Below are 23548 nucleotides of genomic sequence, written 5' to 3'. Positions count from 1 at the left end.
AGTTTTTTAACATCTTTCAAAAACGCTACATGTAGCGTTTTTGAGCTGCGTCCAAATACTGCAAATCGCTGGATCCTGACTAAACAGCACGCAAACGCATGTGAACGCTGGCATGCTGATAGACAGGATCCTGCTTGCTCTACTGAGCATGCCCAGAACCAGTCTCGCGTGATCAGTCCCTCTCTCTCCTACCTCTCTGTCTCTCCTCCACCTGAGAGCTGCGGACACTTGTAACCAAGGTAAATATCGGGTAACCACTTATCTTAGTTACCCGATGTTTACGTGTGCAGGGAGCCCGGCTCCTAGCAGCTGCAGACGCTCGTAACCAAAGTAAATATCGGGTATCCAAGCAAGTATACCCGATGTTTACCTTGGTTACGAACCTCCGCAGTTGTAAGAAGCCGGCTCCCAGTCTGGCACGTTTAGTTCCCATCACTCCCGATCACATGACTCCAATGCCCGCCCCTAAACATCCAGTGACAGGATCCTGCAAAGTAACACATGCGTTTGCATGCGTTTTTTGCTGTAAAAGCAGGGTCCGCTTTTGCAGCAAAAAAAACGTTCAGGACGCATGTTAAAAAGACGTAGTGTGAAAGCAGCCTTATAAATACATTGCGGCACTAATATTGCACAGTCTGACTTACAGGTTGTAGCATAGCAGAATGCTAGAGCAAGAAGGAAAACCACTTATAGATGCCAGGTCTTGAAGGGTTATTAAAAATAAAATCGGGATAGGTCTGACTGCTCGGACTCCTGGTGTACTCTACAACGGGGTTTTGGATCCCAGGATTCACACTCTACAGATTAAAGCAGAATTCTGCTTTCTCCAGCAGTCCCATAGACTATGTTGTGTGGTGGTCAAGTACGTGCACCCCTGCTTCATTCAAGATGGGGACTCTGCAGGGTCGGATTCCTGGGATCTGAATTCCTCTTCTTCTTGGGGTTAATGGAGTTCCAACGTTCCGAACCCCTCCGCCCCTGCTTAGATCAGCAAATTATGTTCCATCCTACGTGGAAAAAGGATATTCTCATAGGTTGATGATCTTGAAACTAGTTTTCGACCACTGCCCATGTAAATAGCGATCAGAAGACACGTGAACATGCTTTGTCAGTGGACTAACTTTTCTGTGGGCCTAAAAATTATTCCTTGTCATTTGTTCAGCCACTTGAGAAAACAAGGCGTATATTACCAACAATGATGCAAACTGTATGGGGGGGGTTAACAATGATCGTCCGTTCCCATACAGTTTGCACAGTCCCAAAGACTACTACAAGCAGGGCCGGATTATAGGCGGGGCTTCAGCCCTGGGGCCCCCACCAAAAGAGCTTCTAAGGGGGCCCCCACCACCAGTGCCATACTTGCCACTAAGCACCGGTCAGCATTTTTTTTTCTTCACACCCTCTCCCCCTCCGTAAAGACAGCCTAATAAAGCAGCTGTGTTTTCGGGGGGCGGGGGGGGGAAGCTATTTATTTGTATCAGCGTCTTTAAGACGCAAAAACAAACTGCGGGCACAGGACGCTGATTGACCCCGGAAGTACCAGCGCTTGCACTTCCGGGGTCAGAGGTGTACCAATGAGCTCCCTGCCCTCCCTGCAGCTGCCTCCTCCTAGAAGCAGGAGCACGGTGTATTAAGCCACTGTATCTGCTGTCCCCGCCGCGCTCCTCCGCAGTGTGTACATGCCAGGCACACTAGCAGGAGCAGGAGGCAGCGCGCTGTGCTCTGTCGGCTCTGCTGTGTGCCCGGCATGTACACACTGCAGAGGAGCGCAGCAGAGCCGGTGACCGCCGCAGCTTCCTCCTTCCGTTCCTATTCAAATGTATTTGCGACTTTCAGACTTAAATACATTTGAACAGCGCGCCGGGACTGGGCCCCGCCCCCGACGTGCAGCAACGTGATGAGATCAGCACCTTGCTGACGTCATCACAGTGCTGTGGGCGCCGGCACACAGGGGACATCAGGAAGAGAGTGCTCCATGAAGGAGCTGAAGAGACAGGTTTAATCAATGGGGATGAGTGGGGAGGGGCTGAGGACACATAACGGGGAATGTTTGTGAAGGAACACAGCTTTGTGACAGGCAGAGGAGGAGCACTGTATTCCGAGGGGGTGAGGCAGGAGTGTGTAGTGATGGGGTAGTGTAATTTGTGTGTGTAGGGGGTGATGAGGGTTGCATTGTATTGTGTGTGGGGGGGGGAGGGTAATGGGGGGGCATTGTATTGTAGTGTGTGTGTGTGTGCGCGTGTGTAGGGAGTGATGTGGGGGTGTGTGTGTGTGTGTGTGTGTGTGTGTGTGTGTGTGTGTGTGTGTGTGTGTGTGTGTGTAAGAAGCAGTACTGTGTGTGTATAAATGAATTAGAGCAGTCTGTGCAGCCCCACAGAACTATATGGGTCCCCCAGAGCGCTATGTCACCCATCCCAGTAATGAGTACACCACCAGAGCTGTTTGCCACTCCAGTAACGTCTATGCCCCCTGCCCCTCCTGTGATGTATATATTGTAGCCCCCAGCCCCTCCTGTGATGTATATACAGCAGTGCCGTCAGTGTGCAGTTATGTCTGTTAGTGACAGCCATCGTGAAACACAGGCACATGTCCTGAAGGAGCTGGACGGAAACAAGCGGGAGAGGAGAGTGAGGCTGCTGGCGACTTCCCCATATTAATACCTGTAAGGGCTCATGCGCACGCAACTGCTGAATATTCTGCAGCAATTTGACAGCACATGTGCGCTGCAGAAACGCTGCATAATGGATGCAGTTTTTCTGTACAAAAAAAGCAGATTTCATGCGCTCTGGCTGCTGCCCCCACTATAGACAGAGCGGGAGCTGTATCCATAGCGCACGGAATAATTGACATGCTCATTTAATGAACGCACAGATTTGGGTCAACATTTTAGCACCCATGGACATCACCAAACGCTGGGTTTCCTCCTTCTTAATGCTTTGCCAGGCCTTTACAGCCGCAGCCTTCAGGTCTTGCTTGTTTGTGGGTCTTTCTGTCTTAAGTCTGGATTTGAGCAAGTGAAATGCATGCTCAATTGGGTTAAGATCTGGTGATTGACTTGGCCATTGCAGAATGTTCCACTTTTTTGCACTCATGAACTCCTGGGTAGCTTTGGCTGTATGCTTGGGGTCATTGTCCATCTGTACTATGAAGCGCCGTCCGATCAACTTTGCGGCATTTGGCTGAATCTGGGCTGAAAGTATATCCCGCTACACTTCAGAATTCATCCGGCTACTCTTGTCTGCTGTTATGTCATCAATAAACACAAGTGACCCAGTGCCATTGAAAGCCATGCATGCCCATGCCATCACGTTGCCTCCACCATGTTTTACAGAGGATGTGGTGTGCCTTGGATCATGTGCCGTTCCCTTTCTTCTCCAAACTTTTTTCTTCCCATCATTCTGGTACAGGTTGATCTTTGTCTCATCTGCCCATAGAATACTTTTCCAGAACTGAGCTGGCTTCATGAGGTGTTTTTCAGCAAATTTAACTCTGGCCTGTCTATTTTTGGAATTGATGAATGGTTTGCATCTAGATGTGAACCCTTTGTATTTACTTTCATGGAGTCTTCTCTTTACTGTTGACTTAGAGACAGATACACCTACTTCACTGAGAGTGTTCTGGACTTCAGTTGATGTTGTGAACGGGTTCTTCTTCACCAAAGAAAGTATGCGGCGATCATCCACCACTGTTGTCATCCGTGGACGCCCAGGCCTTTTTGGGTTCCCAAGCTCACCAGTCAATTCCTTTTTTCTCAGAATGTACCCGACTGTTGATTTTGCTACTCCAAGCATGTCTGCTATCTCTTTGATGGATTTTTTCTTTTTTTTCAGCCTCAGGATGTTCTGCTTCACCTCAATTGAGAGTTCCTTAGACCGCATGTTGTCTGGTCACAGCAACAGCTTCCAAATGCAAAAACCACACACCTGTAATCAACCCCAGACCTTTTAACTACTTCATTGATTACAGGTTAACGAGGGAGACGCCTTCAGAGTTAATTGCAGCCCTTAGAGTCCCTTGTCCAATTACTTTTGGTCCCTTGAAAAAGATTAGGCTATGCATTACAGAGCTATGATTCCTAAACCCTTTCTCCGATTTGGATGTGAAAACTCTCATATTGCAGATGGGAGTATGCACTTTCAGCCCATATTATATATATAATTGTATTTCTGAACAGGTTTTTGTAAACAGCTAAAATAACAAAACTTGTGTCACTGTCCAAATATTTCTGGACCTAACTGTATATGACTGTGCATATATTTGTCTGTTTATATGTATTTTTCTGAAGTTGTCTTCAAATATGTATATGTATGTATGTCTGTATGTGTGTGTGCGTGTCTGTGTGTGGATGGGGTCCGCTGAGCCTCTTTCACCCCGATGCCACAAAACCCTGGAGCCGGCCCTGGCTGCGTTAACATTGGGATCAATAAAAAATGTGAGTAAAACGGGCTTTACACGCTACAATATATCTAACGATGTATCGGCGGGGTCACGTAAGTGACGCACATCCGGCATCGTTGGTGATATTGTAGTGTGTGACAGCTACGTGTGACCCTGATTGTGTGTTAAAACGTTGATCGCATGCACGTCATTCATTTTCTAAAGATTAAACGTCCGGTTGTTCAATGTTCCCGAAGCAGCACACATCGCTCCGTGTGACACCCCGGGAACGATGAACAGATCTTACCTACGTCCTGCGGCTCCCGGCCCACAATGCGGAAGGAAGGACGTGGGCGAGATGTTTACGTCCCGCTCATCTCCGCCCCTCCGCTTCTATTGGCCGGCCGCTTTGTGACGTCGCTGTGACGCTGAACGTCCCTCCCACTTCAGGAAGTGGATGTTCGTTGCCCACAGCGAGGTCGTTTGGAAGGGTAAGTACGTGTGATTCCTAAACATTCTACATTCCTAGAGGACAACTTCACATGGAGGAACGACTAAAGCTTGAGTTATTTTTTTATTGGCCAGTTTAAGCTAGAAGGTCACTTCTGATCAATCAGTCCAATTTTACAGATTATGAAATTGGTCAGAGATTGCTATTTACACACAAATTCTTAAAGCCATATCTCATTCATTATGATCTTTGAAAAAAACCCTTTCAGTATCCTAGTTGTCTTCCAGATATCTTTCAGATCTTCTATACGGTACACATGACATTCAATGTGGCATACAATTTTCTGAGCAAGTCCGATCAGTCTTGACAGATGGTACAGATTTCAATGAAATCACTAGGTCATTTAACAACACAAAATTGACATTTGGCAGTTGCCAGATATCAGTATGTGTAAAGTCCACCATACACAGATGGCTGTTGGCTGAATGGTGCTTCGGACGGCAGTCGCCTCGGCCAACTATCCCATATACAGGAGCACTCGTGTGCTTTACTAGAAAGCTGCTGGCTGACAGATCCGGCAGCTTACCCCTAAGAGGACAAAGTGATGGTCAGTCCAAAATCAGGCATGTGCGATCAACATATCCCCATAACCATCAGTTATACCATCAGGCCTCTATCCTTGATTGATGGCCAGACCCATCGATAATATGGAGTTCTGCCAACATTTGTGTATAGGGGCATTAAGACACTATTAGAATAGACATCACAAGGCACTGCAATGGGCTGATGTTAGATGCCAATCATTTTTATCATATTTATACCATAACTCACTTGTAATGGGAGATATATTATTTTAAAGAGTTTATCCATCTGAAGACCTAAGAAAGCTAAATATTTGAGAATCAAGCAGTGATCTTTTCTACAACAAATTAATTGGTATCATGTATTCATCAGATTGAATTAAAATAATTTAGGATATTAAATTTCGTCAATTACCATATTTTTCGGACTATAAGACGCACCTGACCATAAGACGCACCCTGGTTTTAGAGGAGGAAAATAAAATTTTAATTAAAAAATGTGGTCATGACACACTGTTATGGGGTGAGGATCTGCTGCTGACACTTATGGGGGTAATGTCCCTAAATTCTCTACTAAGGTACCCCATTCTGGTAACTATCCTCCTGCTTTGTATATGATCCTGCTCATATACCCCCATCCATCCTGCTCATATACCCCTATCCATCCTGCTCATATACCCCCATCCTGCTCATAATATACCCCCATCCTGGTATATGGCCTGTATCCTATGTCACAGGAAAAAAAAAAAAAAAAAAAAAAAAAACGTTTATACTCACCTTTCCTCACTCCCTGCAGCACCGATCATTTTCCTCTCTGTCTCAGCTGCAGCGCCGCTGAGTGGAGCCATCACCGTAGTCTGCAGCATCGCGATGTCTTCCTGTCTGTGCCGGTCAGCTGATCTGTGTGGACACTAGCAGCGCGCACAGCGATGACGTCATCGCTGTGCTCACCGCTCTCTACACAGATCAGCTGACCGGCACAGACAGGAAGACATCGCGATGCTGCAGGGGGACGGCTCCCCACACGGTGACGGGTGAGAACACTGATTCACTGCACCCCGCGCTTATAATGATGCACGGGGGGGCAGTGAATACAGCTGCACATGATCACTCCAGGCTGTAGTTGCCAGGGATGATCATGTGGGCCGGCTGTTAATTATGCGCGCACCCCCCCGCCCATCTGTCAGCGCCAGCTTCACCGCTGAGAGATGGGCGGGAGGATGGGCGTGCATATGTAATGAGCAGGCCCACGTGGTCACGGCAGGCTGCTACAGCCTGCTCGTGCCCCCGATGACCCGCTCCACCGCAGCACCCTCATTCCCCGCAGCCACATTCAGACCATAAGACGCACCCCCCCCCCCCACTTTCCCCCAACATTTGGGGGGGAAAAAAGTGCGTCTTATGGTCCGAAAAATATGGTAAATCCCTAGACAGATTATATGTATTGTACAAAAGACCATAGGCAGATATGTGGTTGGAAATGGAATCCTGTACTATTTTCTATTGTGGAGAAGGACATTGTGAGAGGGTGGTCCTTGGGCAGATATGTATCCGCCTTCTGGATAATCCTACCCCCGTACCATCAGTCTAGTTTCATCAGCATCATCTGACCAGTAGATAGAAAAATAATAACATTTAAAAGTCCTCAGTGGTTGATACCCAGGGACAGGCTGGGCCGGGGAGCAGAGGCATTTGCCCCCCGGGCCAATTCCTCAGTGACAGTTTACCGCCACCCACTGCATTGAGAACAGTGTTCCTTTAAGTCACCGGCAGTCTCATCCTAATCTGTAAGAAGCCGCAGGACATCTTATAGATTGTGTTTTGGCCACACGTAAATTGAAAGCAAAGTACTACACCGCTAAAATGCCTGGTGGCCTTGGCTATTGGTCCATTTATCTGTGATACATGAGCCCTATAAGAGGCCATAAATTCCATCATGACATGATGAGCGCTGCTGTCAATGGGCATCTTATTGGGTCACACTGGCAGCATCAATGCTTTAAAGTATGAGATTGCAATTCCACTGGAAGGAGGATTGCTGCTATGGAGTATGAGGTCAGGAGATATAATTATTATTCAATAGGGGTGTGTAATTATTGAAAAGGGATAATTTACTAAGACTAGAGGATGAGGTACTCCTGATTATTATGCTACAACAGTGCATAGGGATTAGTGGCACGACTACTGCAGGGGTGGGGGGAGGTAGACTGTGATATTTGATTGAATTGGGGGGGGGAATTTATTATTCTTACGGTACACAAGCGTGAGATTATAAGCAGTGCCAAGGCCCAACGTCACTCACCACTGCTCCCTACCATTCATGAGTTAGGACTCAGGACTGCCCTTGGAACCTATCACCACTAGACAGTCCTGATTCTCTACTACATGAGAGAGTTTAGTATTTGCCATGCCCACCAGTGCTCACAATCAGTAGAGTAGTTGTTTAATACTGTCATAGGGCACTGACTGCTAATTTCTATATGACATTACTCTACAGGAGCTCTATACACAGGAACATCTCAGGGAGGCAGGTGGGGCATATAGAGAAGAAAAGGTTTCTTTCAACTGCAGTCGGATATGTCACTTATAAAAAAAAAGGTACCTGAATACAATGTTTATTTATGATACTGACTTAATCTCATTCTGAATGGTCCACAGTCTACAGATGGCTGGTAACAACAAAACAGCAACTCCCAGCAACTCATTACCATTGTTTAGGACATAATGGGAGTTGTAAATTTATGTGTATATGGGGCTGACTGGATATTACAAATTTTTTTCACCAAGCTTACTACAGAAATAATCATGTACTAATGGTGGTTTCGGTGATGTATTTCTGTACTGATGGTGGTTCGGGTGCTGTGTTCATGTAATGTTTTTGGTTCTGATCCTATACACGTAGCATTCCATAAAATGATGCATAGCTGTTAATAAAGTGTGCTGTCTGAGAAGTTAAGGATTACCACATCTGTATTTTTTATGTTAGAACTAAAGATAAGTGAACACAAAGTTCAGTGTTTGTAGCAAACACAGACTATCAAAAAAAACAAACAAACAAAAAAAAAAAAAACAGATTTCAGGGTGGGAGTTCAGGTGCTTTAAGCATACCGACCACGTGAGCAAGCATCGCTGTGCTCGGGTATACTCGGTGCTCAGCCAAGTGTGAGTGACTCGCATTGGTTGTAACGAAGGGAATTTTGTTTACTTACCGTAAATTCCTTTTCTTCTAGCTCTAATTGGGAGACCCAGACAATTGGGTGTATAGGCTATGCCTCCGGAGGCCGCACAAAGTATTACACTCAAAAGTGTTAAGCCCCTCCCCTTCTGCCTATACACCCCCCGTGCTCCCACGGGCTCCTCAGTTTTGGTGCAAAAGCAAGAAGGAGGAAAAAGAATTATAAACTGGTTTAAAGTAACTTCAATCCGAAGGAATATCGGAGAACTGAAACCATTCAACATGAACAACATGTGTACACAAAAAAACAGGGGCGGGTGCTGGGTCTCCCAATTAGAGCTAGAAGAAAAGGAATTTACGGTAAGTAAACAAAATTCCCTTCTTCTTTGTCGCTCTATTGGGAGACCCAGACAATTGGGACGTCCAAAAGCAGTCCCTGGGTGGGTAAAATAATACCTCGTAAGAGAGCCGTAAAACGGCCCTTTCCTACAGGTGGGCAACCGCCGCCTGAAGGACTCGTCTACCTAGGCTGGCATCCGCCGAAGCATAGGTATGCACCTGATAGTGCTTCGTGAAAGTGTGCAGGCTCGACCAGGTAGCCGCCTGACACACCTGCTGAGCCGTAGCCTGGTGCCTCAAAGCCCAGGACGCGCCCACGGCTCTGGTAGAATGGGCCTTCAGCCCTGAGGGAACCGGAAGCCCAGCCGAACGGTAAGCTTCGATAATTGGCTCCTTGATCCACCGAGCCAGGGTTGATTTGGAAGCCTGTGACCCTTTACGCTGGCCAGCGACAAGGACAAAGAGTGCATCCGAGCGGCGCAGGGGCGCCGTACGAGAAATGTAGAGTCTGAGTGCTCTCACCAAATCTAACAAGTGCAAATCCTTTTCACATTGGTGAACTGGATGAGGATAAAAAGAAGGTAAGGAAATATCCTGATTGAGATGAAAGGGGGATACCACCTTAGGGAGAAATTCCGGAACCGGACGTAGAACCACCTTGTCCTGGTGAAACACCAGGAAAGGGGCTTGGCACGACAACGCTGCTAGCTCAGACACTCTCCGAAGGGAAGTGACTGCTACTAGAAAAACCACTTCCTGCGAAAGTCGTGAGAGGGAACTATCTCTCGTTGGCTCGAATGGTGGTTTCTGAAGAACCATCAGCACCCTGTTTAGATCCCAGGGTTCTAACGGCCGCTTGTAAGGAGGAACTATGTGACAAACCCCCTGCAGGAACGTGCGTACCTGTGGAAGTCTGGCTAGGCGCTTCTGGAAAAAACACAGAGAGCGCTGAGACTTGTCCCTTAAGGGAGCCGAGCGACAAACCCTTTTCCAGTCCAGATTGAAGGAAGGACAGAAAAGTAGGTAATGCAAATGGCCAGGGAGAAAAACCCTGAGCAGAGCACCACGACAGAAAAAATTTTCCACGTCCTGTGATAGATCTTGGCGGACGTTGATTTCCTAGCCTGTCTCATAGTGGCAATGACGTCTTGAGATAACCCTGGAGACGCTAGGATCCAGGACTCAATGGCCACACAGTCAGGTTGAGGGCCGCAGAATTCAGATGGAAAAACGGCCCTTGAGATAGCAAGTCTGTTCGGTCTGGTAGTGCCCACGGTTGGCCGACCGTGAGATGCCACAGATCCGGGTACCACGACCTCCTCGGCCAGTCTGGAGCGACGAGGATGGCGCGGCGGCAGTCGGCCCTGATCTTGCGTAACACTCTGGGCAACAGTGCCAGCGGAGGAAACACATAAGGGAGCTGAAACTGCGACCAATCCTGAACTAAGGCGTCTGCCGCCATAGCTCTGGGATCTTGAGACCGTGCCATGAACATTGGTACCTTGTTGTTGTGCCGGGACGCCATGAGGTCGACGTCCGGCACCCCCCAGTGGCAACAGATCTCCTGAAACACGTCCGGGTGAAGGGACCATTCCCCTGCGTCCATGCCCTGGCGACTGAGATAATCTGCTTCCCAGTTTTCCACGCCTGGGATGTGAACTGCGGATATGGTGGAGGCCGTGGCTTCCACCCACATCAAAATCCGCCGGACTTCCTGGAAGGCTTGCCGGCTGCGTGTGCCGCCTTGGTGGTTGATGTATGCCACCGCTGTGGAATTGTCCGACTGAATTCGGATCTGCTTGCCTTCCAGCCACTGCTGGAACGCTTTCAGGGCAAGATACACTGCCCGTATTTCCAGAACATTGATCTGAAGCGAGGACTCTTGCTGGGTCCACGTACCCTGAGCCCTGTGGTGGAGAAAAACCGCTCCCCACCCTGACAGACTCGTGTCCGTCGTGACTACTTCCCAGGATGGGGGTAGGAAGGATTTCCCCTTCGATAATGAAGTGGGAAGAAGCCACCCCCGAAGGGAAGCTTTGGTCGCCTGAGAGAGGGAGACGGTCCTGTCGAGGGACGTCGACTACCTGTCCCATTTGCATAGGATGTCCCATTGAAGGGGACACAGGTGAAACTGCGCGAAAGGGACTGCCTCCATTGCTGCCACCATCTTCCCCAGGAAGTGCATGAAGCGCCTCAAGGGGTGTGACTGGCCTTGAATGAGAGATTGTACCCCTTTCTGTAGTGACTGCTGCTTGATCAGCGGAAGCTTCACTATCGCTGAGAGGGTATGAAACTCCATGCCAAGATACGTCAGTGATTGGGCCGGTGTCAGATTTGACTTTGGAAAATTGATGATCCACCCGAAAACCCTGGAGAGTCTCCAGGGTAGCGTCGAGGCTGCGTTGGCATGCCTCTTGAGAGGTGCCTTGATTAGCAGATCGTCCAAGTACGGGATCACCGAGTAACCCTGCGAGTGTAGGAGCGCTACTACAGTAGCCATAACCTTGGTAAAACCCCGTGGGGCTGTTGCCAGGCCGAACGGCAGTGCCACGAACTGCAGGTGTTCGTTTCCTATGGCGAAGCGCAAGAAGCGCTGGAGTTCTGGAGCAATCGGTACGTGGAGATAAGCATCTTTGATATCGATCGATGCAAGGAAATCTCCTTGGGACATTGAAGCGATGACGGAGCGGAGGGATTCCATCCTGAACCGTCTGGCTTTTACGTGTTTGTTGAGCAGTTTCAGGTCCAGGACCGGGCGGAAAGACCCGTCCTCCTTTGGGACTACAAACAAGTTGGAGTAAAAACCGTGGCTCTGTTGCTGGAGAGGAACAGGGATCACCACTCCTTCTACCTTCAGAGTGCGCAGCGCCTGCAGAAGAGCCTCGGCTCGCTCGGGAGGCGGGGATGACCTGAAGAATCGAGTCGGGGGACGAGAGGTGAACTCTATCTTGTAACCGTGAGACAGAATGTCTCTCACCCAGCGGTCTTTTATTTGTGGCAGCCAGGTGTCGCAAAAGCGGGAGAGCCTGCCACCGACCGAGGATGCTGCTAGAGGAGGTCGAAAGTCATGAGGAAGCCGCTTTGTTAGCGGCGCCTCCGGTGGTCTTTTTAGGACGTGACTTAGACCGCCATGCATCAGAGTTCCTTTGTTCTTTCTGAGACCTTTTGGACGAGGAGAATTGGGACCTGCCCTCTCCCCGAAAGGACCGCAACCTCGACTGCCCTCTCCTCTGTTGGGGTATGTTCTGTTTGGGCTGGGGTAAGGATGTATCCTTTCCCTTGGATTGTTTGATGATTTTATCCAAACGCTCGCCAAACAGCCTGTCGCCAGAAATTGGCAAACTGGTTAAGCGCTTTTTGGAAGCAGAATCTGCCTTCCATTCCCGTAGCCACAAGGCCCTGCGGAGTACCACCGAATTGGCGGCCGCAACCGCCGTACGGCTCGCAGAGTCCAGGACAGCATTAATAGCGTAAGACGCAAATGCCGAGGTCTGGGTGGTAATGGATGCCACTTGTGGCGCGGACGTGCATGTGGCTGCTTCAATTTGCGCTTGACCTGCGGAGATAGCTTGTAGCGCCCATACGGCTGCGAATGCTGGGGCAAAAGAAGCTCCGATAGCTTCATAGATGGATTTCAACCAGAGCTCCATCTGCCTGTCAGTGGCATCTTTGAGCGAGGCCCCATCTTCCACTGCAAGTATGGATCTAGCCGCCAGTCTGGAGATTGGAGGATCCACTTTGGGACACTGAGTCCAACCTTTAACCACGTCAGGGGGAAAGGGATAACGTGTATCCTTAAGGCGCTTAGAAAAAACGCTTATCTGGACAAGCATGGTGATTCTGGACTGCCTCTCTGAAATCAGAGTGGTCTAGAAACATACTCTGTGTACGCTTGGGGAACCTGAAACGGAATTTCTCCTGCTGAGAAGCTGACTCCTCCGCCGGAGGAGTTGAGGGAGAAATATCCAGCATTTGATGGACGCAATAAGATCGTTCACTATGGCGTCCCCGTCTGGAGTATTAAGATTGAGAGCGCCCTCAGGATCAGAATCCTGATCAGCTGTCTCCGCATCATCAACCAGAGATTCCCCCCGCTGATACCCTGAACAATATGATGTCGAGGGAAATTCTAAGCGAGCCCGCTTAGTCGGTCTGGGACTGGGGTCTAAGTCAGAACCCTCAGCCTGGGATGTATGAGATACCCCGGGAGGACATTGTTGGTCCAACTGAGGGGGGCCAGGGAACAATGATTCAACAGAGTCCCTGTGCTGAGATACCGGCCTGGACTGCAAGGCTTCTAGTATCTTAGCCATAGTCTCAGGGAGTTTTGCAAACTCAGTCCCCGTCACCTGGACAGTGTCAACAGGTGGCTCCCCCTGGGCCCCTCTTAGCAGAGGCTCTGCTGAAGAAGTGCCACAGGGGCCAAACATTGCACACAATGAGGGTCAGTGGGACCTGCCGGCAGCTGGGTCGTACAAGCGGCGCAGGCAGCATAATAAGCCTGTGTTTTGGCACCCCTGCCTTTGTGGGCGCCATACTATTGTTTTCCCTGAGTAACACAATAGGGTATATAGCCAGAATGAACTGTGCTCATACAGTGAAAGAGTATACTATAAACAAATAATGTATCAATACACTACAGCACCATGGGGCTAGCACCAACAGGTGCTGCTTACCACCCGCTTTAAAGCGGTTGTGAGGCCACCAGAGACCGTGTCTGGGTCTCCCAGGGTTTGTCCCTCTCTGCAGCGTCGGAGGAGCTGACAGGAATGGCTGCGGCGTCCTGACGAGAGGAGGGAGCCGTGGGCGTGGCCGAGAAAGTGCGGGAACTGGTGCTCACACTGTGCACAGTGAGGGGAGTGGAGAATGGAAATCATACTCCAGCCCTCAGTGCTGCTCGTTCCGTGCAGCGTCCCGCCCTTCCCCTGCCTGTCAGGGCTGGGGGCGGGAGAAAAGGAAACTAGGCCGCAAGAAAGCCGGGGACTCGAGTATAAGAGTGGCCGCCGTAAAAGCGCGGCCGGCGCCGAAGTCCCCGGCGAACTACAAGTCCCAGCCGCGCCGCAGTTTCCCATGGCAGCGGCGGTTAGCGCGGTAGCCCCTACATATAAACACACTCAGCGACGCTGAGTGTGTAATGGCACAGTTTAACCCGGTCAGCGCCGCGGTCCCCGGTGCACTAGCACACCCAGCAAAGCTGAGGTGTTGCCGTGCGCGGTCCCCACAGGGATACAGAGTACCTTCAAGTAGCAGGGCCATGTCCCTGAACGGTACCCGGCTCCTATCCAGCAGTCTCCACAGGAGTTGTGGATGAAGCACGGTCTCAGTGCCTGGAGACCGATAGGATCCCACTTCGCCCAGAGCCCTGAGGGGGATGGGGAAGGAAAACAGCATGTGGGCTCCAGCCTCCGTACCCGCAATGGATTCCTCAACCTTAACAACACCGCCGACAAGAGTGGGGTGAGAAGGGAGCATGCTGGGGGCCCTATATGGGCCCACTTTTCTTCCATCCGACCTGGTCAGCAGCTGCTGCTGACCTATCTGTGGAGCTATGTGTGCAGGTCTGCCTCCTTCGCACAAAGCAATAAAACTGAGGAGCCCGTGGGAGCACGGGGGGTGTATAGGCAGAAGGGGAGGGGCTTTACACTTTTAGTGTAATACTTTGTGCGGCCTCCGGAGGCATAGCCTATACACCCAATTGTCTGGGTCTCCCAATAGAGCGACAAAGAAAACAGCATTATTGAATATAGTGTGCATCCCTGGAAGTTTGCTGTTTATAGCTGGATGTATGTGGGTGGAGAGTGACTTCCATTGGGGTTTAAGTCAAGTCCAGGTCCCAAATGGAATTTTATCTAATGTCTGGAGAACACACCGAACCAAACTTGAACGGGTCCGCTCATCTCTAGTTAGGAGCATTAATTATAAACTAAATTCTTATAGCATGTGAATTTCTAATAGTGTGTAATACGGGTAGAAATCAGCTCTACCTTTTAGTTTCAGTGGTTATCTTGTGACTCATATGTGATTTATATACGTATGGTCACATGCCGACTAGAGTTTTTTCCTGTTTCTCTCAATGAATCAGGGACTGCAGTTTTTCACTGCACACAGAGAATCAGATAGTCATGTTCTGATGATCTGCTCTAAGTATGCAAATCACATATGAGCAGTCACATAACTATTACTACTGCTTAAGCGGTGTATCAAACAGGACTTTTGCCCCAGGTTCAGGAAAACCTACATATGCCTATGCGTTATGGGATTATACTATGGGAAGGGCCTTAACACTAGAAGTCCCAGAGGAGGGGTCATTTAACATTTCTACCTTTGGAACCCAGAGACGGGTCGAATGACATTCTTTTGTTTACACTCTCTTACAAGACCTTTGTTGAAGTGGATCAACACAATTGCCCCCTGCAGATTCCTCAGGCAATGGCCACATTTACAAATGAAAGGATGCTAATTGGAGCCATCAGAGTTGTCAGTTTGGACTAAGGGTCATTTGACCCTCTTTTGGGACTTCAGGGGGAGCTCAAAATTTCTGGGACTTCTAGTGTTAAGTGCTACACGAGACCCAAGTCTAAAGCTCCCTTCTTCATTAGACTAATGTTGGCTGAACCTGTCAATATCGAAGGGTTCAGCTGATCGTCTAATGTGTACAGGGGTCCTGGCCTACTAATGGTTGGGGGCGGAGACTTGTCAATCATGCATGTCCGATTTTGGACTGCCGATTGTTGTGCTCTCCCAGAGATAAGCTGTTGGCCGACGTATCAGTTAGATGCTCATAGAGAACACAGGAGCGCTCCACCTAGCGAGCAGCCTGTGTATGGAAGAGTTTGCCAAAGTGTTGTTGGGCTAACAGCCACGTACACACAATTCATGGGCCAGTGCACTGTGCTTGCCCCCAGGCTAAACTTTGCCAGGCAGCCCCTGCCGATACATGTTAATGAGTAACTGAAAAGAGGACAACAAATAGAAGCTTCCGAGACTTCCCAGGTCTCTTCATCAGGCTCGCTATAACACAATATTTGAAGAATCACATATTTATACACAACAGGACACAGGAATACTGAAGTAAATAAGGGAAGTGACGTAAAGCAGAACTATCAGTAGGGGATGGGAAAACGTAGCTGTGGCAGTAAATATTGGAGCGGTAATCAGAGGGCAATAAACTTTCACATTCCTTATCTATGAACTGCTCCCATATTTACTGTCAGAACTGTTTGTCCCCTTCCCTTACTGATAGTTCTGCTTCACGTCACTTATCTTATTTACAGCCCCATTCTATGTGCCTGTTGTGTATAATGTGACTCTTCAGATTTTGTGTTATACCATGCCTGATGAAGAGACCTGAGTAGTCTGGAAAGCTTGCAATTATTACCATCTTTTCAGTTAGCCATTAAAAGGCATAAACCACTGAGGACTCTCAAATTGTATTATTTTTTCTATCTACTGGCTAACTTGGTATAAAGATATATTTTCCCTGAGATATATGCATTTAACCTTGCCACTGCTAAAGGACCGAGACCTCTGGCCCATTTATCTCCGGAGAGCTTGCCATCACCTTACCCATGACTGATTATTGCCCAGATAAGCAGAAAAACTCCTTTACACAGAGTGAAGACATAAATGTGAAAGAAAAGGAAATTAAGTGGTACGTCAATCATTGGATACTTTGTACCCACAAACATTGCAATTACACCACAACAAAAAATATAGATGTTACCCTGCAAAGACTGCTCTTCTAGTGCAGTTATTATAGACTGCTGTATATTATACAACCCCCAGTGAGCAAAACAAACCCGTGCCCATACAGCAGTACCATCATCCTATTGTGCTGACACAGGGATTTCAATCATAGGGAATGGCTATTTATACAGGTCTCTATTTCATGGTTATCTATAACATAACCAATGTTAAATGTGACATGTCAGTGCTACTGTCTAATAAAACCCAGTCCTTACACAACGCAGTCAACTGTTCACAGCGTGGCGGCAACCGGCGTGGGGCCCTGTGGCGGCAACCGGCATGTCCACATGTGACATGGCTGTATATAATACGGAATAGGGTAGTGTAGTTGCATACAGTATGTAGGGTAGGCAGTGTGGCTGCATATGTTACAGAATAGGGTAATGTAGTTGCATACAGTATAAAGGGCGGGCACGGTGGCTGCACATGTTACGGAGTAGGTTAGTGTAGTTGCATACAGTATGTAGGGTGGGCACTGTGGCTGCACATGTTACAGAATAGGGTAATGTAGTTGCATACAGTATGTAGGGTGGGCACTGTGGCTGCACATGTTACGGAGTAGGGTAGTGTAGTTGCATACAGTATAAAGGGTGGGCACTGTGGCTGCACATGTTACGGAGTAGGCTAGTGTAGCTGCATACAGTATAAAGGGCGGGCACTGTGGCTGCACATGTTACGGAGTAGGCTAGTGTAGTTGCATACAGTATAAAGGGCGGGCACTGTGGCTGCACATGTTACAGAATAGGGTAATGTAGTTGCATACAGTATGTAGGGTGGGCACTGTGGCTGCATATGTTACGGAGTAGGGTAGTGTAGTTGCATACAGTATGTAGGGTGGGCACTGTGGCTGCACATGTTACAGAATAGGGTAATGTAGTTGCATACAGTATGTAGGGTGGGCACTGTGGCTGCACATGTTACGGAGTAGGGTAGTGTAGTTGCATACAGTATAAAGGGTGGGCACTGTGGCTGCATATGTTACGGAATAAGGTAGTGTAGTTACATACAGTATGGATGGCGGGCACTGTGGCTACATGTGTTACGGAATAGGGTAGTGTAGTTGCATACAGTATTCAGTGGGCACTGTGGCTGCATATGTTATGGAATAGGGTAGTGTAGTTGCATACAGTATTCAGTGGGCACTGTGGCTGAATATGTTTTGGAGTAGGACAGTGTAGCTGCATACAGTATGGAGGGCGGACACTGTAGCCATATACGATGCAGAGGGCAGATACTGTTGCTGCAAATGTTGTGGGTTTGGTGCACTGTATGTAGCATCTCCTTTACCACTAAAAAACCCTATTACATAGAATCATTATCACCTGAACAATCATTCCCAAACATTCCCCAATGTTATCATCTTTTCTGCAAACATAAAAATTATCATTTGCCATCAGCACATTCCCTGGCAGTATAATTGATAATGGTATAAATATTGCATTAACGAAAATAATAATAAATAATAATAATAATAATGTATTCATACAAGTAACAAGTGCCAATAGACTTAAGCGGGCTTTACACGCTACGATTTCGCTACAGCGATCTCGTTGGGGTCACGGATTTTGTGACGCACATCCGGCCGCTGTAGCGATGTCGTAGCGTGTGACTCCTAGGAGCGATTTTGGATCATTGCAAAAACGTCCAAAATCGCTCCTCGTTGACATGGGGGTCCGCTGCCAGTTATCGCTGCTGTCGCAGGGGCGAAGTTGTTCCTCGTTCCTGCGGCAGCAAACATCGCTACATGTGATGCCGCAGGAACGAGGAACATCTCCTTACCTGCCTCCGGCCACAATGCGGAAGGAAGGAGGTGGGCGGGATGTTACGTCCCGCTCATCTCCGCCCTTCCGCTTTCATTGGGCGGCCGCTTAGTGAAGTCGCTGTGACGCCGAACGGACCGCCCCCTTAGATAGGAGGCGGTACGCCAGTCACAGCGAGGTCGCTATGCAGGTAAGTATGTGTGACGGGGGTGCCAGATTTTGTGCGCGTCGGGCAGCGATATGCCCGATGGGGGTGGGTCGCATGCTAGCGATATCGGGCCGGATATTGCAGCATGTAAAGTCACCCTTAATCAGTGTTCATTATGGACAATTAATTGGTCTGAGACCCTTGGGTTCTAAACTCCTTGGAGAGCAGCATAATGTAGAGACAGATACCCTGATTCCAGCGATGTATCACTTACTGGGCTGTTTGTTGTCATTTTGATCAAATCAATGTTTTCTCTGCTGCAGATCTAGCCATTACACAGAGCTTATGAATATCCTGGACTACAGGAGAGCATGCCAAGTAGTCCTGTAATGATAATCTACTGCTGATTAAACAGTGATTTTATCAAAACTACACTAAGCAGCCCTGCAAGTGACACATCGCTAGAATCAGGATCTCTACCCCTACATTATGCTGCTCTCAGATTAGGTGGCAAAAAAAAAAAAAAATCTGGCAACAGATTCCCTTTGCTGGTTTGGTTGACAACTATTCTTCCAAAAGATCCCACGTATATGTCCGCTGAATATGGCCAAACATGTATGAGTTTTCAATGGTTTGGCCACTTGTGCAATAACGTGTAAGGGAACCTTACGTCTCTAAAGAAGCAAAGTGCCGTTTTTGCCCAGCGTTTGGCTCCTCTACAACTTCTACATTTTTTAAGTAACTTACCGTTAGATAACATCCCTTTCCGTCTTACAGATTAACCATTGCTTCTAAATGGCGCTGACATGATCTGCATGGGATTTTGTATAGGGATTATTTGCCCCGGTGCATAGCTCTCGAGTGGATCCGTTATGTGGTACCCAAATTATCGCATTGGCCGCAGAAGCTTTAAGGAAAGTAGCATCATAGAGTTTAAAGATTGGGGCAAAATAACCGTCTGTAGAAGCACCGAGTTTACAATAATTTGATCCTATTTACACAGATCGGGAGATATGTATATTTTACTACGCTACTTTCCATGCTGCATGATGCTTTGATGTAATAAATTAATTACAATCCTGAAGAGAAAAGAGGAGACACAACTAAACCAGCCCGGAGCGAGCAGCGTGGAGGGTTAACACTGCATGTGTGCAGGATTAGCTATACACGTGTAAGCACTGTGATCCGGCCCTACATGAAGGAGGCGGGGCTATCCTTGTGTGCCCCCAACACATAGGCTGGCGCAAGATGGAGGGGGCAGTGTGTTTGGCAGTGTGAATAGAAAGACGCTTTGTGGCTTATGATCGGAAGCAATTAGAAAATATATTTTACACCCATCCACTGCTAAAGAAAGAGCAAAATAAACATGGTTGTCTTAAGAGCACTTCATCCATATGGCATATATTAATACAGCTTTTTACTAGGATTAAGGACACAGACCATTGAGATTATAGAACCAGCAGCAATTAGTACACATACCGTGACGGGGCGGCTTCCGAGAAAGTTCAGGTCACTGTTCTCACCAAAAAGGTACCCTTCAGGGTGGCTGGACTCGAACTTCTCTCCACCCATGATAAAGTGACTGGCAAAGTAACTCCCTGGATATAGAAACATGGACATATCAGACATACAGATGTAATTCAGCTGCATTATTGTCAACAACATATAACGGCAGGATATAGTCTATGCTATAAGACCCATCAATCTTAAAAAAAAAAAAAAAGATGGGTTGTCCACCTTTGGGGGACTTTTCTTTCCTACCTTCAATAAATTAAAGGCATATACTTGCAGCTAAAACAATTTTTTACATTCGGTTTAATTACAAACTTTGCACGGTTTGGCTCTTACAGTCTTAGCATTTTCCTGCACATTCAACCTTGATGTGGTCTGTGGTCATCAATCAGCTGAGAGGAGCTCAGAAAAAGGTATAAAAATTTCCAATATCTATGATTGGACAATCATAACCTCACTGGCAGATATCAAGATAACTCACGCGGCCAAGGCACAATACAGAAGGTATACAAAGCACAGGGCGCGATATAGAAAATACACAAAGCCCCCGACGCAATATAGAAGGTACACAAAGCCCCCGACGCAATATAGAAGTTACACAAAGCCCCCGACGCAATATAGAAGGTACACAAAGCCCAGGGCACAAAATAGAAGGTATACAAAGCCCAGGGCACAAAGAAGGGAATTTTGTTTACTTACCGTAAATTCCTTTTCTTCTAGCTCTAATTGGGAGACCCAGACAATTGGGTGTATAGGCTATGCCTCCGGAGGCCGCACAAAGTATTACACTCAAAAGTGTTAAGCCCCTCCCCTTCTGCCTATACACCCCCGTGCTCCCACGGGCTCCTCAGTTTTGGTGCAAAAGCAAGAAGGAGGAAAAAGAATTATAAACTGGTTTAAAGTAACTTCAATCCGAAGGAATATCGGAGAACTGAAACCATTCAACATGAACAACATGTGTACACAAAAAAACAGGGGCGGGAGCTGGGTCTCCCAATTAGAGCTAGAAGAAAAGGAATTTACGGTAAGTAAACAAAATTCCCTTCTTCTTTGTCGCTCTATTGGGAGACCCAGACAATTGGGACGTCCAAAAGCAGTCCCTGGGTGGGTAAAATAATACCTCGTAAAAGAGCCGTAAAACGGCCTCTTCCTACAGGTGGGCAACCGCCGCCTGAAGGACTCGTCTACCTAGGCTGGCATCCGCCGAAGCATAGGTATGCACCTGATAGTGCTTCGTGAAAGTGTGCAGGCTCGACCAGGTAGCCGCCTGACACACCTGCTGAGCCGTAGCCTGGTGCCTCAAAGCCCAGGACGCGCCCACGGCTCTGGTAGAATGGGCCTTCAGCCCTGAGGGAACCGGAAGCCCAGCCGAACGGTAAGCTTCGATAATTGGCTCCTTGATCCACCGAGCCAGGGTTGATTTGGAAGCCTGTGACCCTTTACGCTGGCCAGCGACAAGGACAAAGAGTGCATCCGAGCGGCGTAGGGGCGCCGTACGAGAAATGTAGAGTCTGAGTGCTCTCACCAGATCTAACAAGTGCAAATCCTTTTCACATTGGTGAACTGGATGAGGACAAAAAGAAGGTAAGGAGATATCCTGATTGAGATGAAAGGGGGATACCACCTTAGGGAGAAATTCCGGAACCGGACGCAGAACCACCTTGTCCTGGTGAAACACCAGGAAAGGGGCTTTGCATGACAGCGCTGCTAGCTCAGACACTCTCCGAAGTGAAGTGACTGCTACTAGAAAAACCACTTTCTGCGAAAGGCGTGAGAGAGAAATATCCCTCATTGGCTCGAATGGTGGTTTCTGAAGAACCGTCAGCACCCTGTTCAGATCCCAGGGTTCTAACGGACGCTTGTAAGGAGGGACGATGTGACAAACCCCCTGCAGGAACGTGCGTACCTGTGGAAGTCTGGCTAGGCGCTTCTGGAAAAACACAGAGAGCGCCGAGACTTGTCCCTTAAGGGAGCTGAGCGACAAACCCTTTTCCAGTCCAGATTGAAGGAAGGACAGAAAAGTGGGCAAAGCAAAAGGCCAGGGAGAAATACCCTGAGCAGAGCACCACGACAGGAAAATTTTTCACGTCCTGTGGTAGATCTTGGCAGACGTTGGTTTCCTAGCTTGTCTCATAGTGGCAATGACGTCTTGAGATAACCCTGAAGACGCTAGGATCCAGGACTCAATGGCCACACAGTCAGGTTGAGGGCCGCAGAATTCAGATGGAAAAACGGCCCTTGAGATAGCAAGTCTGGTCGGTCTGGTAGTGCCCACGGTTGGCCGACCGTGAGATGCCACAGATCCGGGTACCACGACCGCCTCGGCCAGTCTGGAGCGACGAGGATGACGCGGCGGCAGTCGGCCCTGATCTTGCGTAACACTCTGGGCAACAGTGCCAGCGGAGGAAACACATAAGGGAGCTGAAACTGCGACCAATCCTGAACTAAGGCGTCTGCCGCCAGAGCTCTGGGATCTTGAGACCGTGCCATGAACGCTGGTACCTTGTTGTTGTGCCGGGACGCCATGAGATCGACGTCTGGCACCCCCCAGCGGCAACAGATCTCCTGAAACACGTCCGGGTGAAGGGACCATTCCCCTGCGTCCATGCCCTGGCGACTGAGATAATCTGCTTCCCAGTTTTCCACGCCTGGAATGTGAACTGCGGAGATGGTGGAGGCCGTGGCTTCCACCCACAGTAGAATCCGCCGGACTTCCTGGAAGGCTTGCCGACTGCGTGTGCCGCCTTGGTGGTTGATGTATGCCACCGCTGTGGAATTGTCTGACTGAATTCTGATCTGCTTGCCTTCCAGCCACTGCTGGAACGCCTTCAGGGCAAGATACACTGCCCGTATTTCCAGAACATTGATCTGAAGCGAGGACTCTTGCTGGGTCCACGTACCCTGAGCCCTGTGGTGGAGAAAAACCGCTCCCCACCCTGACAGACTCGCGTCCGTCGTGACCACCTCCCAGGATGGGGGTAGGAAGGATTTCCCTTTCGATAATGAAGTGGGAAGAAGCCACCACCGAAGGGAAGCTTTGGTCGCCTGCGAGAGGGAGACGTTCCTGTCGAGGGACGTCGGCTTCCTGTCCCATTTGCGAAGGATGTCCCATTGAAGAGGACGCAGGTGAAACTGCGCGAAAGGAACTGCCTCCATTGCTGCCACCATCTTCCCCAGGAAGTGCATGAGGCGTCTCAAGGTGTGTGACCGACCTTGAAGGAGAGATTGTACCCCTGTCTGTAGTGACCGCTGCTTGATCAGCGGAAGCTTCACTATCGCTGAGAGGGTATGAAACTCCATGCCAAGGTATGTCAGCGATTGGGCCGGTGTCAGATTTGACTTTGGAAAATTGATGATCCACCCGAAACTCTGGAGAGTCTCCAGGGTAGCGTCGAGGCTGTGTTGGCATGCCTCTAGAGAGGGTGCCTTGATCAACAGATCGTCCAAGTACGGGATCAC

The 23548-nt window shown here is 48.7% G+C and overlaps 1 protein-coding gene across 3 annotated transcripts in view; it reads right to left on the bottom strand.

Annotated features, from left to right (window-relative positions):
- The window catches only part of RNF157 (ring finger protein 157), an 89226-nt gene that overhangs the window by 54357 nt on the left and 11321 nt on the right, over nt 1-23548 (bottom strand). For all 3 annotated transcript variants that reach the window (XM_075349583.1, XM_075349584.1, XM_075349585.1), the window contains exon 3: nt 20057-20175. In XM_075349583.1, the coding sequence (XP_075205698.1) occupies nt 20057-20175 (119 nt within the window). The remainder of the gene's footprint in view (nt 1-20056; nt 20176-23548) is intronic.

The sequence above is a fragment of the Anomaloglossus baeobatrachus genome, chromosome 5, assembly GCF_048569485.1.
Source record: "Anomaloglossus baeobatrachus isolate aAnoBae1 chromosome 5, aAnoBae1.hap1, whole genome shotgun sequence".
Taxonomy (NCBI): Eukaryota; Metazoa; Chordata; class Amphibia; order Anura; family Aromobatidae; genus Anomaloglossus; species Anomaloglossus baeobatrachus.
Note: the sequence above shows the minus strand (reverse complement) of the source record. Positions and strands in the feature narration are given on the sequence as shown.